The sequence below is a fragment of the Girardinichthys multiradiatus genome, chromosome 9, assembly GCF_021462225.1.
Source record: "Girardinichthys multiradiatus isolate DD_20200921_A chromosome 9, DD_fGirMul_XY1, whole genome shotgun sequence".
In the NCBI taxonomy this organism is placed as follows: Eukaryota; Metazoa; Chordata; class Actinopteri; order Cyprinodontiformes; family Goodeidae; genus Girardinichthys; species Girardinichthys multiradiatus.
Window position 1 is genome coordinate 34,700,010 of NC_061802.1, and position 14,259 is coordinate 34,714,268.

At 37.4% G+C, this 14,259-nt stretch overlaps 1 protein-coding gene across 2 annotated transcripts in view; it reads right to left on the reverse strand.

Moving 5' to 3' along the window:
- Nucleotides 1–12,044, reverse strand: part of hook1 (hook microtubule-tethering protein 1) — a 20,265-nt gene extending 8,221 nt beyond the window's left edge. The window contains exons 1-8 of one of the 2 annotated variants that reach the window (XM_047373886.1): nt 11,896–12,044; nt 10,721–10,806; nt 8,502–8,574; nt 7,263–7,313; nt 7,001–7,133; nt 6,743–6,810; nt 3,249–3,311; nt 1,708–1,791 (exon numbers count right to left, since the gene is read on the reverse strand). In XM_047373886.1, coding sequence (XP_047229842.1) covers nt 1,708–1,791; nt 3,249–3,311; nt 6,743–6,810; nt 7,001–7,133; nt 7,263–7,313; nt 8,502–8,574; nt 10,721–10,806; nt 11,896–11,940 — 603 coding nt within the window. In that variant the 5' untranslated portion in view covers nt 11,941–12,044. Of the gene's footprint in view, nt 1–1,707; nt 1,792–3,248; nt 3,312–6,742; nt 6,909–7,000; nt 7,134–7,262; nt 7,314–8,501; nt 8,575–10,720; nt 10,807–11,895 lie in introns of those variants that run through there. The other variant, XM_047373887.1, reaches the window with a different exon arrangement.
- Between the last annotated feature and the right edge of the window lie 2,215 nt (nt 12,045–14,259).

The window sequence follows — 14,259 nt, forward strand, 5'->3', positions numbered from 1 at the left end:
TGCAGAGCAGAAAAAGTCACGCCTGAGAATTAAAAGAAAAAGCACAAAAAACACATCTCCTGTCTCATCTGTTTAAGCAAACATAGCCCTTAATCCATGCTGGAGGTGCTGCACAAACAAAGCCCCCTTAGAGCTAATGGGTTAATACAAGGATGTTAGTTTCCCCTCCAACTCATCACATTTAACTAGATATACCAGTTTAAGAGTGAAAAAGCAAAATTATTAGTTGTTTCTAAGTCTTACTTTTACAGTGCTGTAAAATAGCATTCGTCTCTTCAATCTTTCTTCTTGGTCACGCCTACATATTTTAAATGATCTAAACACATTTTAGTAACAAACAAAAATAACCTAAATAAAAGGCAGCTTCAAAATGGTGATTTCATAAAAGCTATCCAAACCAACCTTATTTAACATAAGTAAAAACTGTTATCGCCCTTGAACCAAATTGCTGGTTGTGCCACCCTTGGCTGCAACAGCCATCAAGCTGCTGCAATAACTAGCGATGAGTGGTTTATATCTCTGTGGAGGAAGTTCCATATTTTATTCATTTGTGGATAAGCCTTAGAAATGGCCTCATAAACCTTTGCTTTTATTTATTCGTGAATTTCTTTAGATCTGGGCATGAAGTGCTTTTTCAGCCATGTTATTCTACCTCATGTCACATCAGTCTTAGTAATTTCTTGATTTTACAGGTCTGGCAGTAATCTGGGGTGGTTGTGGGTAAGAAAATTGGATCTAGCTCTTTTGGTTGATCACAGTTAACTGCAAGGTCAGTAATTACCTTGTCATTTAAGGCCTAGTTGGTTTGTACAGCTCTTTCCCTCCAGTAAATTTCTGATAAATTTTCAAATTTTGAAAACAAAACAAACTGAAAAAAACTGTCAGGTAGGAATACTTTTTCACAGCACTGTACCAACAGACTGAATAAGGTAGAATAAAACCACTAGCAGACTCAATCAGCAATACCCCACAAACACCCCTCTTTAATATAGCTTGAATATGTATATTTTAATATTTCCCCCTAAAGAGGACAAAATAGCTATCATAAAACACATTCATGGATAAATTATTGAAATATTGCCAAAATTCCTAAACAACCATTGCATAAGTCATCAGAACCATGTTTGAACCCTCTGTTAGCAGAGTTAGAGTAAACATTTGAGCAGCTGGTTTAGATGGGTTTAGTCCCCCACCCCCGCCCCCGACAATAAGCTGTGCTTAACTTACCTCTCTGCCCAGAGACCCGAGCAAGGCAGGCAACTGATCAAATTAATCTGCTGAGAGTCCAGGGAAACAGTTGATCAAGCCAAGTCAAGTCAAGTTTACTTATATAGCGCTTTTCAGCAACAAGGCACTCAAAGCGCTGCTCAGTCCCTATGCTAAATTTAGTTTCCCCATAGAGCAGAGTTAGCCCTTCTAGGAGTGGCAGATGGCTGTGGCTGGATGCCACAGTGGAACCAGGACAGCCCAGACGTTGAGTCCACACTCATTCTGCCACAGCATCTCTAGACAATGGAGCCCAGCATTACAGAACTCCAGGTTACTCTGTACCAAAGGCATGCATGGCTGCATACATGGAGAGCTAAAATCTGCTAACTTAAGAGATGTTTCAGAGCCCTCACTGACAAAAAAAATGTATTTGCTACATTATTTATGAGGAGCTCTGTGCCTGAACAGAATAGGGTTGTGTATGAGGTCCACATTCACCTGCAAGTCCAGCTCTTGACAGCGTTGGGCTAAGGCTTCCTTTTCTGACATGAGTTCAGAAAGGTCCTCCAGGAGTTTCTTCACCTGGACAGATGATTGGGAAACTGAATTACAATGTAAAGCATCCAAACATTAGGAAGCACATTTCTGAAATAAGAGAAACTATTTCAATTTAATTTCTTTATATAGGGCCAATTCACAACAGATGTCATGTCAAGGCTATACACACAAGAAAAACAGGTTCAAATAATATTAAGTTATTCAATTCAAATCAATTCAGTTTAGTATAATACAATTCAATGATATACACAGAGAGTCAGTGCTTTGCAAAGGTATCAATAACTGAATTCAATTCATTTACATCGTGCCAATTTGCAGGATAACCTAAGCGACTAACTACGAGCTTTACCAAAAGGAAAGTTTTAGGGTTAGTCTTAAAAGTAGACAGGGTGTCTGCCACATGGGCTAAAACTGGGAGCTGGTTCCACAGGAGAGGAGTCTGATAATTAAAGGATGTGCCTCCCATTCTACTTCTAGAGACTAAGAACCATCAATACGGCTTCAACCCTTCCAAATTTTGTCATATTACAACTACAAACAAGAATTAATCTTATTGTCGTTGTGCTCAACAAACTGACACAAAGTAGAGAACAACTGAGGTAGAAGCCAAATTATCCATGGTTTTCAAAAATTAATCTGAAAATTGTTGTGCATTTTTATTCAGATCCCCTGCATGAATCATTCATAGAACTACTTTTTATTGCAATTACAGCTGCAAGTCTCACATTTCCAGCAGCTTTGATCATGTAGAGGTGTGGACTTTGACTGGGCCATTATGCTTTGATCTGAATCATTCCAGTGTGGCTCTCGCTGTATGTTCAGGGTCTTTGTCCTGCTGAAAGCTAAACCTCTCCTCCAGTAACCAAGTCTTCTGCAGCCCCCAACAGGTTTTCAAGTTAGCTCTATCCATCTTCCCATCAAATCTGACCAACTTTATCTGTCCCTGATGACCAGAGAATGTTCTGGTACATTCTTGATGCGTCCCCTACATGCCCACTGCAAACCTGACAACTTCTGGTTTTCTTTCAACAACGGGTTTGTTCTTTGCCCCTCCTCTACAAAGGCCAGGTTCATGTGAACACAAGTAATAGTTGTCCTGTCAATAGATTAATCCACCTGAGCTGGGATCTCAGAAGCTACTGCACAGGTACCATGAGATTCTTTGCCGCTTGATGATTAATGCTCTCCCGGCCCAGCCTGTCAGTTTATGTGGTCCTGGTAGGACTGCAGCTGTGTCACACCTGTTCCATTTTCAGATTATATATTTATCGCTGCTCTTTGAGATCATGAAAGCATCAAGGTTTGTGGTTATGTGACAAAATGTGGAAAACATCAATAGGTTTGAATACTTTTGCAAGGCATTGCAGCTCCAGTTACATCCTTTTACTGCAAAACATTCAACTTCAGTTTATTATAAAATGTGAGTTAGTGAAAAATTACTCCCTAAAAACAGACCTAACGACTGCTGCATTATTACTGACCTGCTGTTCCGGGTCCCCTGACAGCTCGGTTCCAAATGCTGTTGGATTATCTTTTTTCATGAGCTGATAAGGAAAATGTCAGCAGGTTTATTACACACAAGCTGTGGAAGCACTGCAAATCATTAGTCTATTTATACCACAGTGGTGACAAAATATCACTAAGGAACCTAGAAATCGCAGCTATGATGATTTTCAGTCTCTTAAAATAAAAAAGGAAAATAATAGATGTGGAGAGAGGACTGTGCTTGCTTGCAGTGGTGGCAGACATAAACATTAGGGCTGCATGATTAGGAAAACATGACATATGTGATAACGGTAAATCGCATGACAACGATGTGTCTTATGATGAATAAACAAATAAGTAAACAGTGTTAATGTCTTTCTGCTTCAGGTTCATAGCAAGACAGACCCCAGATAATGAGCAGACTACCCAGCTAATGAAAAAAATAAAATCAATCATTTCTATCTCAACAATTTAATGAAAAAGTAGCTTCTGTTGTTTTGGCATTGAAACATCTTAGTGGTACAATCCCTATTCAAATGAAGTCAGGACATTGAGTAAAGCATAAAAATAGAATACAATAGTTTGCAAATCCTATTTAACCTATATGTAACTGAATACGCTACAAAGACAATATATTTAATGTTCAAACCGATAAAGTTTATTGTTTTTTGCAAATATTCACTCATTCTGAATTTGACGCTTGCAACGCATTGCAAAAAAGCTGGAACAGGGTCAGCAAAAGACTGGGAAAGTGGAGGAATGCTCAAAAAACACCTGTTTGGAACGTTCCACAGGTAAACACAGCTCGTCACTACATCTACAAGTTAAAACTCTACCATGCAAAGTTAAAGCCATATATCAACACCACCCAGAAACACCGCCAGCTTCTCTGGGCCCGAGCTCATCTGAAATGGACTGACGCAAAGTGGAAAAGTGCACTGTGGTCTGATGAGTACACATTTCAGATTGCTTTGTGAAATCATGGACGTCGTGTCCTCCGGACCAAAGAGGAAGAGGACCATCCTGATTGTTATCAGTGCAAAGTTCAAAAGCCAGCATCTGTGATGGTATGGGGTTGTGTTAATGCCCATGGCAACATATGCTGTCATCTAAGCAACATGTTTTACAGGGACATCTCTGTTTATTTTAGCAAGATGATGCCAAGCCACATACTGCAGCATGGCTTCCTAGTAAGAGTGCCTATACTAGACTGGCCTGCCTGCAGTCCAGACTGGTCTCCCATTGAAAATGTGTAGTACATTGTGAAGAACAAAATACAACAATGGAGACCCCAGACTGTTGAGCAACTGAAGTTGTTCATCAAGCAAGAATGGGAAAGAATTCCCTCTACAAAGCTTCAACAATTAGTTTCCTCACTTCCCAAATGCTTATTGAGTGTTTTAAAAAGGAAAGATGATGTAACACAGTGGTAAACAAGACCTTGTCACGGCTTTTTTGGAATGTGTTGCAAGCACCAAATTCAAAATGAGTGAATATTTGCAAAAAAACAATAACGTTTATCAGTTTGAACACTAAATATCTTGTCTTCATAGTTTATTAAGTTGCATATAGGTTTAACGGGATTGGCTGATCATTGTATTCTGTTTTTATTTACATTTTACACAACTTCTCAACTCGATTGGACTAGGGGTTGTAGTTTGCTCGGTGACTGGACCCCTTCCCCTTCCTTATACATTCCGAAACATCACCAGAAATTTTTTTGAGCATGGTGGGGGGGGTTTATACCCACCTTTCGAAGCTTGCATGATTTTAGCAAGCTATACCGTTAGCAGTTGCGCAGGGTCACAGGGTGAAAGGAAGCAGGAACAGAGCCGACAGAAAGCCGACATAAAAACCACAAGGAAGGAGCCCAGATGTCAGTCAAAGGGCCAACCCTCTTATACAAAATGCATTGTGAGATTCTCAGACCGGTTATTTCTCCAAAACTCTACAGTAAAATATGAAATATTAATTCTGGTTATAGTATAGATAACCCTTTAATATAATCTGAAGAGATTGTGTGGTCACCACTCATGATTCTGGAGAAATAAATTGCTGAAAGTGACACAAAAGTATATAACAGATAAGCATTAGTAGGTATTTTGACCCGTTATTTCTCCAAAAATCTACAGTCAATTTATTAAAAATATATTTTTTACATAAACATGTATGTGAAAGTTGTAAATATGTCATTAATTTAAATGTTCTTAAGGTTACTTTTCTGTTTTCCTCTTAATTTCTCAGCCGTTGCCTGGATTGGCGTCTGGTCTGCTCTGTTACCGTAATGCATCTTGTATGTGCGAAGCTAATCTTTAACAGAGAGTTAACATCAGCTGGCGTGACTGTCGGCTCATTGGACCGCAGTGAACTGTGCTGGGTGACACAGCACTAACCCTGATGGTTATGCCAGACAGCACTAAAGTCTTGAGTGCAGTGCATATTCCATGTGGCCACGGTGCTTAATGGCTCTTAGGGTATCCACAATGGCGTCGTCGATGCTAACGTTGTGGAGAGCAATTATCATCCCAATCATTTGAAAGAAGTCATCTAAATATCTCTAAACGGCATCATATGATAAATTATTCAACTCAATTTGATTTGCTAAGGTAAGTAGTGCTCAATGAAGTTAAAGAAACTCCACCGTCCTTCCTAGACCCTAAGCTGGCGCAGTAGCTGCTCAGGGAGCAGGTACCCAGGAAACTAATCTTTATGTAAGGCTCAGCCAATGAGGATGCAGGTCCAGCCTGTTGATGCTGATTGGCCCCATAGTCATTCAGTTGTAAACTAACATTATGAAATAAATGGCCATGGGGTAAACTCACCACTATAACATAAAAGCTGTATTTTTTTTTAATAAAAGCTGACTTTTAAAAAATGACATTTTAAAATATAAAAAAAATAAAAAGAGGTGGTGAGGCTCATCAATAATTTAAATTAGGTAAAAATTTTATTTGAAAATTCATTTATATTATAACGCTGATTTTTAATGGAAAATGGAATATATTTCACAATAATGAACCCAGAATTTAATATGCATTCAATTATTTCACAATTTCATTGTCACATTAAATCATTATCTGCTATTTATTGATGTAGATACTTATTTCATGTTTCATTTATTTATTTAATTTTGAACACTTTGGCGTTCCATATAAGACAAGCATTTACCAAGCCTTGTTAAATAGTCTCTTTTTAAATAGTTCTGAGTGTAATATGGATACAGTCTAATCAAACAGCTCTCAGGCATGTTACAGATACATTAACATAATTTCATAGACATTTATCATTCAAAGCTTACTTTCTTAGAGACAACCAGATGCAAGCATGAACCATGCCCAGTCCACAACAACTGCTGCGCCTGGCGTCTTTCAAAGACTTTCCAAACTTTAAAAATAAAGTTATATTTTCGGATCCAACTATCTGCAATTGTCTGCAAATTTACATAATATATGTACATAATTCAAGTGAATAAAAAACCTAATGAACTAACCTCCTGGATGGCTTTCATGACAACATGCTGCACGGACTCCTCCATGGTCATGATTATCTGAATATATTCTGCCAACAAATGAGAAAGTCATCTCATCAAGTGGATTTTTCTTTTTATGTGCAACTTTTTCCACCCTGTTTTCCCAGATCTACACTGTTTCTAGACTCTGCAAGGTAAGTTAAAAAAAAAAACATTCAGAGTAAAACTATGTGCTATCTGTGTTTAACATTTGTTAAAACCATAAAAGCAGCGGCATACCTTGTTGTTGCTCACATCTGACAGCACAGCCCAGTATGAGCTGCAGCAACCTTCCCATCTCCGCTGGCTCCAAGTGTTCTGCTACCAGGGATACATCCGGCAAAGGGAAGTACGAAATGTCCTGAGTTAAAACCTGATGGTACACAGGCATAGGTAAATCCCTAAGAGAGCCTTCATAAACAAAACCCTTCCCAAATAAAAATAGATAATAAACTATAAAGGCAAAGTGCAGGAATCAAGAGAGAAACTATGGATTTCATACCTCTGTATAATAGTCAACCACCTTCTGAAGGATCTTCTTCAGATTGTTCATCTGAGAGCAGAGAGGATTTAAACTATGATAAACTTAATTAATAATTCAAAAATTAAAAATGCCATACAATACAACAAACTAAGGCTCCCTGATATTTGGAAAACATGCAATATGTGATCATTTTGGAGAATAAAGCAATAACAGCATTACTTTCTATGTATAAATAAATATTTTACCCAACACTGTTGATGACTTTCTGCTTTGCATAATATGCATCTTCTTAATGACTTTACCTTAGAAAACCTTTTTATGCTGCATTAAACAACAAATGCTACCAGCATTAAATCAAAATATATGTTACTTATATTATTAGCTAGTATGTATTGCAGTACAGGCAGTTCTTTCAGATATTAATATTGTGTACAATGAATTTTTTGGTAAGAATAAATTGGTGTTGTACTGTGCAGCCCTACAACATACAACCATTTTACGAACAATACAAAAAACAATTCAAACCAAGTGTTTTAGACATTTCCCTGCACAATATCCTCCCATGTGAATTTTTCTAAAACTGGTCATGTGTTTTTTTCCAAATGCTGATAAAATTGTCAAATTTGTGTCTTAATCAATTAAACCAAATACTGCAACACCATTCAATTTCTAATTAAGGATTTGTTCAATCCAGTTTTAAAAATTATCATTATGTAATTCGGTGTTTCCCACATTATCATCCTTTTTAATTAGTTAAACAGTTAATTAAAAATACTATTTTATCCCAATGTCTTTACAAAAAAAACTATACATACCCTTTGGGCTAAAAACCTTTTCAGAACAGACTGTGATCAGTGTTTGCAATTTGCCAGCTTGTGTCAGCCGCTACTGAAATTCAATATTCAAAACTCAAGAACTGTTTTAATTTAAAAGACAAAAATCCTTCAGGTAAAATCCCAAATTGCAACATAAAAGTTTACAAAGCGGAAGGAGAAAGAGGCAAATAAAACAGAACAGCTATGACCACAATCTGCCTTCTAGACAGTATCTTATCTCTGTTTTGCTCTAATCCTTTATGACCGAATATCGTCATAACTAACCTCAACCTTGAATGACTACAAATCTGGACTAATCAAAGACTAAACTATTTTAGCCAAAGGCAGCAAGACAGGAGCTGGTTTGTGCTGAGCATCAATGAAACTGTGAAGCAAATAACAGCATTCAGTCAGAAAGGGCCAATCTATACAATCTATATACCTTCAGTCTCCAGTTGTCCTCAACATCTGTTTTGATACGACTCATCCATGCTTCATTGAACCACGTGGAGTCTCTACAACATAAACAGTAGAAAAAGAAAACAGTAGAGCAACTGGTGAGGCCAAAATTAAACCACTGATCTGTGGGATTACAGTGTCTACTGCTATGTTATGATCTCACTGGCATAGTTTGAAACATGTTTCACAAAACAAAAAAATGAAACCAGCAATGAAATTAAAACAATAAAGGACATTTAATGTAAAAAAGAACTCTTATAAGCCACCAGATAATAATTGTGTTTCTTTATAACAGTTATTCATCTGTATAAGTCGATGAACAGTGCAGATAATGCATGTTTGTTGCAGATGTTGGGACCCAGCCATGGAAACAGCATTAAAACTCCGGTACAAACTTTTCTGGAACTTTCAAAATAAATTGCATTTAACTGACTCCCAGCAACTGAGGAAAGGGGGGTAGCAGCAGACTTCCCATGATGCCACTGTCTGAATAAGAGCACCCCCTCTCCAACAAGCCGACCTCTTCCACTGTTCCTCTTTGCAGGACCAGGATCGGAGAGGAAGCGCGCTGATGTCTTTTTGCTGGCAAAAAGACATAAACTCTTCAACTGGATCCAAGAGTGTCATAAGATCACACGATCATATGCAAAGTTAAGTACGAGTGAATAACTGTTTGTGTACCCAGTATTCATTCATAAAAAGGGGAAATTAAGGTATAAGCATTGCCTGACTTTCTCTCTGAGGCCTGCAGAAGCAAACGGTGTTCCAGAGAAGCCCCTGCAGAGACGCTGTCTCCCAGTGTGGAAGGAAGACAGCAGAGACCGCATCACCGTGTTAACGTGCAGTGTGGTTGGCGGACACAACGAGCCGTCTTTTATCCACAGCTACGGAGGTTAGCTGGAAGCTAACAGTTTGTTGACTGTGGACGTTTCTTCAAACTTCGACGCCTTAGACAACGTTCCTCACCACAGGTCATGAGGTTAAGTGTTTGAGCAGAGAAATGGAAGGATTTAGATTGAAATGATCTAAACGTTTTTCACTTTATGAAGTTTGGTTTTGTTTGTGTTGAACTCAGCTATCTTGGTTCTAGCAGACTATCTGCAGCACACGTGTTCAGTTTTGTGTTCTTTGTTTGTGTGTTTTTAAAGTTAAGACAAACTTTACTTGAAGGGGGATTTTAAACAGAAGATTGATCATAACGCGCCGTCCGCGCTTATGCATGTTAACCCTTTTATTAACCCTGGTATTTTAAAGGTTTGTGTTTGATTCTGGTGCTACGTTATCAGCTTCTTTTGTTAGCTTTAACTGCTAACCGGTAAGAACACGTGCTTGCTACTACAGAATATTTAACAGAAAGGTTGTTAGTTTTCAATCCAGTAAATAATGTGTCCCTAAACATTATTTTACTAAATTTGATAACTAAGTAAACACCATTAAGCCCCATTTCTCAAGAAAGATTTGGCTCTTTTCCAAAATACTCAATATTTCTTCAAATATTATTTTAATAAATAAAGGCAGCTAATGAGACACCGTTGAGAATTAGTTATCTAGAAGGTTGGTTTTATTCAGCAGATCATTCTTTAAAACATTATTTTATTAAAATAATATTTTATCTGATCTTGCATTGTGAATGGTTGTCTAAATGTTTGCTGATTATTGCCTAAGTTGGTTCCAAGACTAACTTAACTTCACTTCCAGATTCTTCAAGATAATCCTTGGTTCTCAAACATAAACATTGCATGGTAAAGTTGTATCACTCTTTTGGTCATGGTTTTCACCTTTAATCAACTTGTTTATATTGTACATAACCCATTAGTCTTCATTATTCTTTAATTCTGCTTGGTAGTTCAGTTGGGTTGTTTTAGCATAGTAAAGAGTTTGTTGATTGAAATATGTTTGACTTTGAGTTGACTTATTATTGTTAATAAATTCTTGTATTTTAAGAAATTGTGTGAATTCATTTCATATATGTGCAGAGTTTATGCTGTTCAATAATGTCAGAGCTTGTCTCACACCTTTCTACTTTGTCCTAATACCATCGCCTTACTGGGCTGGTATTCACAGGACAATCCTTAACAGACAGAAATATTATTTGATAAAATATTAAAATATCATTAAATATTAAATAATATTTTCAGATTCATAATCCCAACACAGATACACCATCCTAACTAATTTCCTTATGCACATGTGATCTCTTACATCTGATGAAGTGCCTGTGACATTGCCTCTCCAGTGGTGAGCTCCTCCACTGTGCTGCAAGGTGCTGAAGTGTTGAATGTCTGCAGCTGTGAGGGAAAAACAAAGCAACATTATGAGCATTTCTGAATACAAGAGGAGAGTATGAAATACAGTAGTGTGGCCTATTTTATCAACCATTCTACTATAGAGGAGTGTATAAATATATAATAATACACCCCCGCTCATATTGTTGCATATCTCGTGGTTATCGCCACAACAATTAGCATATTTTACAGATTTTTCTAATTGACAGCTAGAACGCGTTCAACTCAGGTTTGACAACATTCCCAGATCAGAGCTTCAACTACCAAGATAACACACTGGAGCATCATATGTGGTTTCTAATCACTAGCAGTCAGGATGTGAATCAGTTTACACAGTCCTGGTTAAAATGTTGTTTTTTTATTGCTCTTTTTCATATTAAAAGGCAAACAGATCTTTTTAAAAATTTTGTTGACATACCTAACAAAAAAAACCTTCCTGGAAACATTATCTAATTAACCTGACATAAGGTCTACTTAGCAAACTGAAACAATATTAGCTACACTCCCGTTTTCTTGAGTTCTAAAGCTACATTTAATAAGTCACATAACTTTTTAAAAGGTGTCAAGAGCAACAACATACCCCCCTAATTAATTGGATCAGCAGCATAAATCCAGCAATAGAGATCGACTGATTGACCAGCTTGTTTAATCGTATGTTAAATACATTTTTGATGCTGTTTTTATATATTTAGAGTATTTTTTTTATTATTTTAGCCTTGGATGCATAATTATGTAATCAATCATGTTTTTATTGGATTTTGGCACCTGTAGCCCTCCATTACTGACCTCTGTATATGTTGGGTGCTAACTGCAGTAAAAAGCAAGCAGGAGGAATAAACGACCGTTGTTGTTCCTCACCCTCTAGCGACACTTTGTACCGATTGACTCTCGGTTCCTACAGACACTGTTTCTACTGTAACTGTGCCTTTAAAGCTAAAGCTAAGCGCTAAAATAACGAGTTTATTATCGATCAACTAGAGTAGTACCTTATGTCTGCTTTATTTTACCCAAAGCCCCACCACCTACAACACACAGGTAACTAACATAACCGCAGTCTTTCAGCTTCACATTCACATGACCAAATAAACTCACCCATATTATCAGGCTTTCCACTAGCGCTGTCTCACGGTTTTCCATTTGTTTCCCTTTTTATGTAAAAAAAAAAAAAAAAAAAAAAACGCTAAGTATTCTCCTCCACCTGTGTCAACGAAGCTCTTCCGCTCTGTTCCGCTGCATTTGACCTCACCTGCTGCCAAAGGTAAACTGCTAGCGAAGAATGCGTACTTCGAGGGCGAAAGGCGGGCGGTTTACGCCACAAAATGGCGTAAAGTGTTTGTGAATAGCGCTGCTGCTAAGCTTCTTGACGTTCACTTGCTTGCGTGCGGACTTGGGTTGATACTCACTCGACCAATCAACATTAAGTTTAGATATGATTGCCAGCTACTTGTTTTGTGTTCTGACCAATGAAAGAGCAGCGTTGGGATTTTATATACGCCCTTGTGATTAAGAGGTGATTAAAGCGTTTTACACAGCTTTCGCTGATCAAACGACTTTTCACACGATTGTTGTTGTGCGTGTTGCATTAATTAATACCAGGGAAATTTATAAAATAAGCACTTTTGAGGTTGAAATAATAACGAAATAAGCAAAAAAATGCTGACAAGAAAATCTGATTTAAAATACGAATAAATGAGAAAAACAACAACATATAGCCCAAGAAATATTTGAATTTATGCAAAAAGGAAAATTAAAAGCAAGGACATACAGATTTCTAGAAGAGTAGTTATGTTATTTACTACATAAGCAAAAGTATTTTATTGAAGTTTGACTTGTGTTTGACAGACCTTTGAAATACAAACCCAACCATAAAGCTAGTAGAGTTTAGAAAAGCATGTTGTTTAAAGCTGAGAAAACTAAAACTTGGGAATATTAATCCCTTTAGCTGTAGATTATGTTATAGGACATCTGCACTGTTCCCTGACAGCCTCTGAATTCATTGTACAACACCAGCATTCTGACAGGCAATAACCTCTGACTGCAACAGACATAATCACATTATTTAATAATATAATTTAAATCGATTTATTGTCATTTCATCATAAAGCAAATACTTTTAAAACAAGACAGTTTCTGAAACTGATAAAGATAGTTATTAGACAAAACATATAAAGATCTTAGCAGGAGCATCAGCATTTCCACAGCTCGCAGTAGAGGGTTATGTAGCAGTTTATCGGTTCTTATTTTGATGTTGTAGTAATATGGAGAGGCTGTGAGAAGACTCTGACCATGTTAATAAAGCCCTGTTTCACCAGCAATCTGAATCAGATCCACAACTAAGGTTTGAGACACTCTAGTGACCATTTCAGCTCCCCTCACCATCCTCTGAAGTTCCCTACAAGTATTTGTTAAAAAACGAAAAACATATTTCCCGTAAATTCGGAATTTACATTAAGTCTAAATAGTTCCCATGAAGCAATCAAAGTGGCAGACACATGCCAAGATAAAGAACTTAAAGTGTATAGAAGAGTAAAATATAATAACAAGGTCTAAAAAAGTCTGGGAGTATGTAGAGAAAGAAACAAAACAACAGGGGTCAAAGAGCTGAATGAAAGTCAGCTTTTGTTGCGGAATAAGTGTAGTGACACCAGCTGAACTTCTTAGATCTGCCTCCTCAGCCAGAAAGAGAAAAAAGAGATGAAAGATCTTGGCTAATTGACTAATAAGCAAGACAGAACAAATTAGGCTAGTTGTTTCAATAACACAAAACATTTTGAATAAGAGATGACCAAAAGCATTAACACAGATGGTTCTGAACGCATAAACTGGACATTTTAAGGGTCAAGTTTAAAATATTTCAGTAATCAAATTCAGCAGCCGCTCCTCTATTCTTAAACAGTACCACTTCATTTTAAGATAAATGTACCAAAGTGTTAATTTACCCACAACTCTGACATTGTTTTAAATGTTTATAATTTAATTAATGTCTCATAATCTGACAGTGAGCCTTCATATGACAGCCTTCTCATAGTTCCCAAGAAATACTCCAATGACCTTCTGAGCTCCCCTCACTATTCTCTGCAGGGCCTTCTTGTCTGCCATATTGCAGCTGGAGTGCCACCTTAAGAAGCACATTCTCCACCACAGCTCTACTATGCTGTGAGGACGTTGGTAAGGAGTGATCTTTATATTGTATGTAATCCACTCTCTCTCTCTCATGATATTATCCAGCTCATGCTAAGGTTAGGGTTAAAGTTACAATACTGTTACCACTTTTAGACTACAAATTTGCTCCATTCTGGAAATCGGTAAGATTATATCACCAGCAAATATGTGTGTTAGGTAAGACTGGACATTACCCATTTATCCTGCACCCACTCTGTGCCAGCTTTAGATTTCAGTTGGGGAAGCACTGTTTGATCTCCTGATTCCTGCCACTTTGTGACACTGACCCTTACT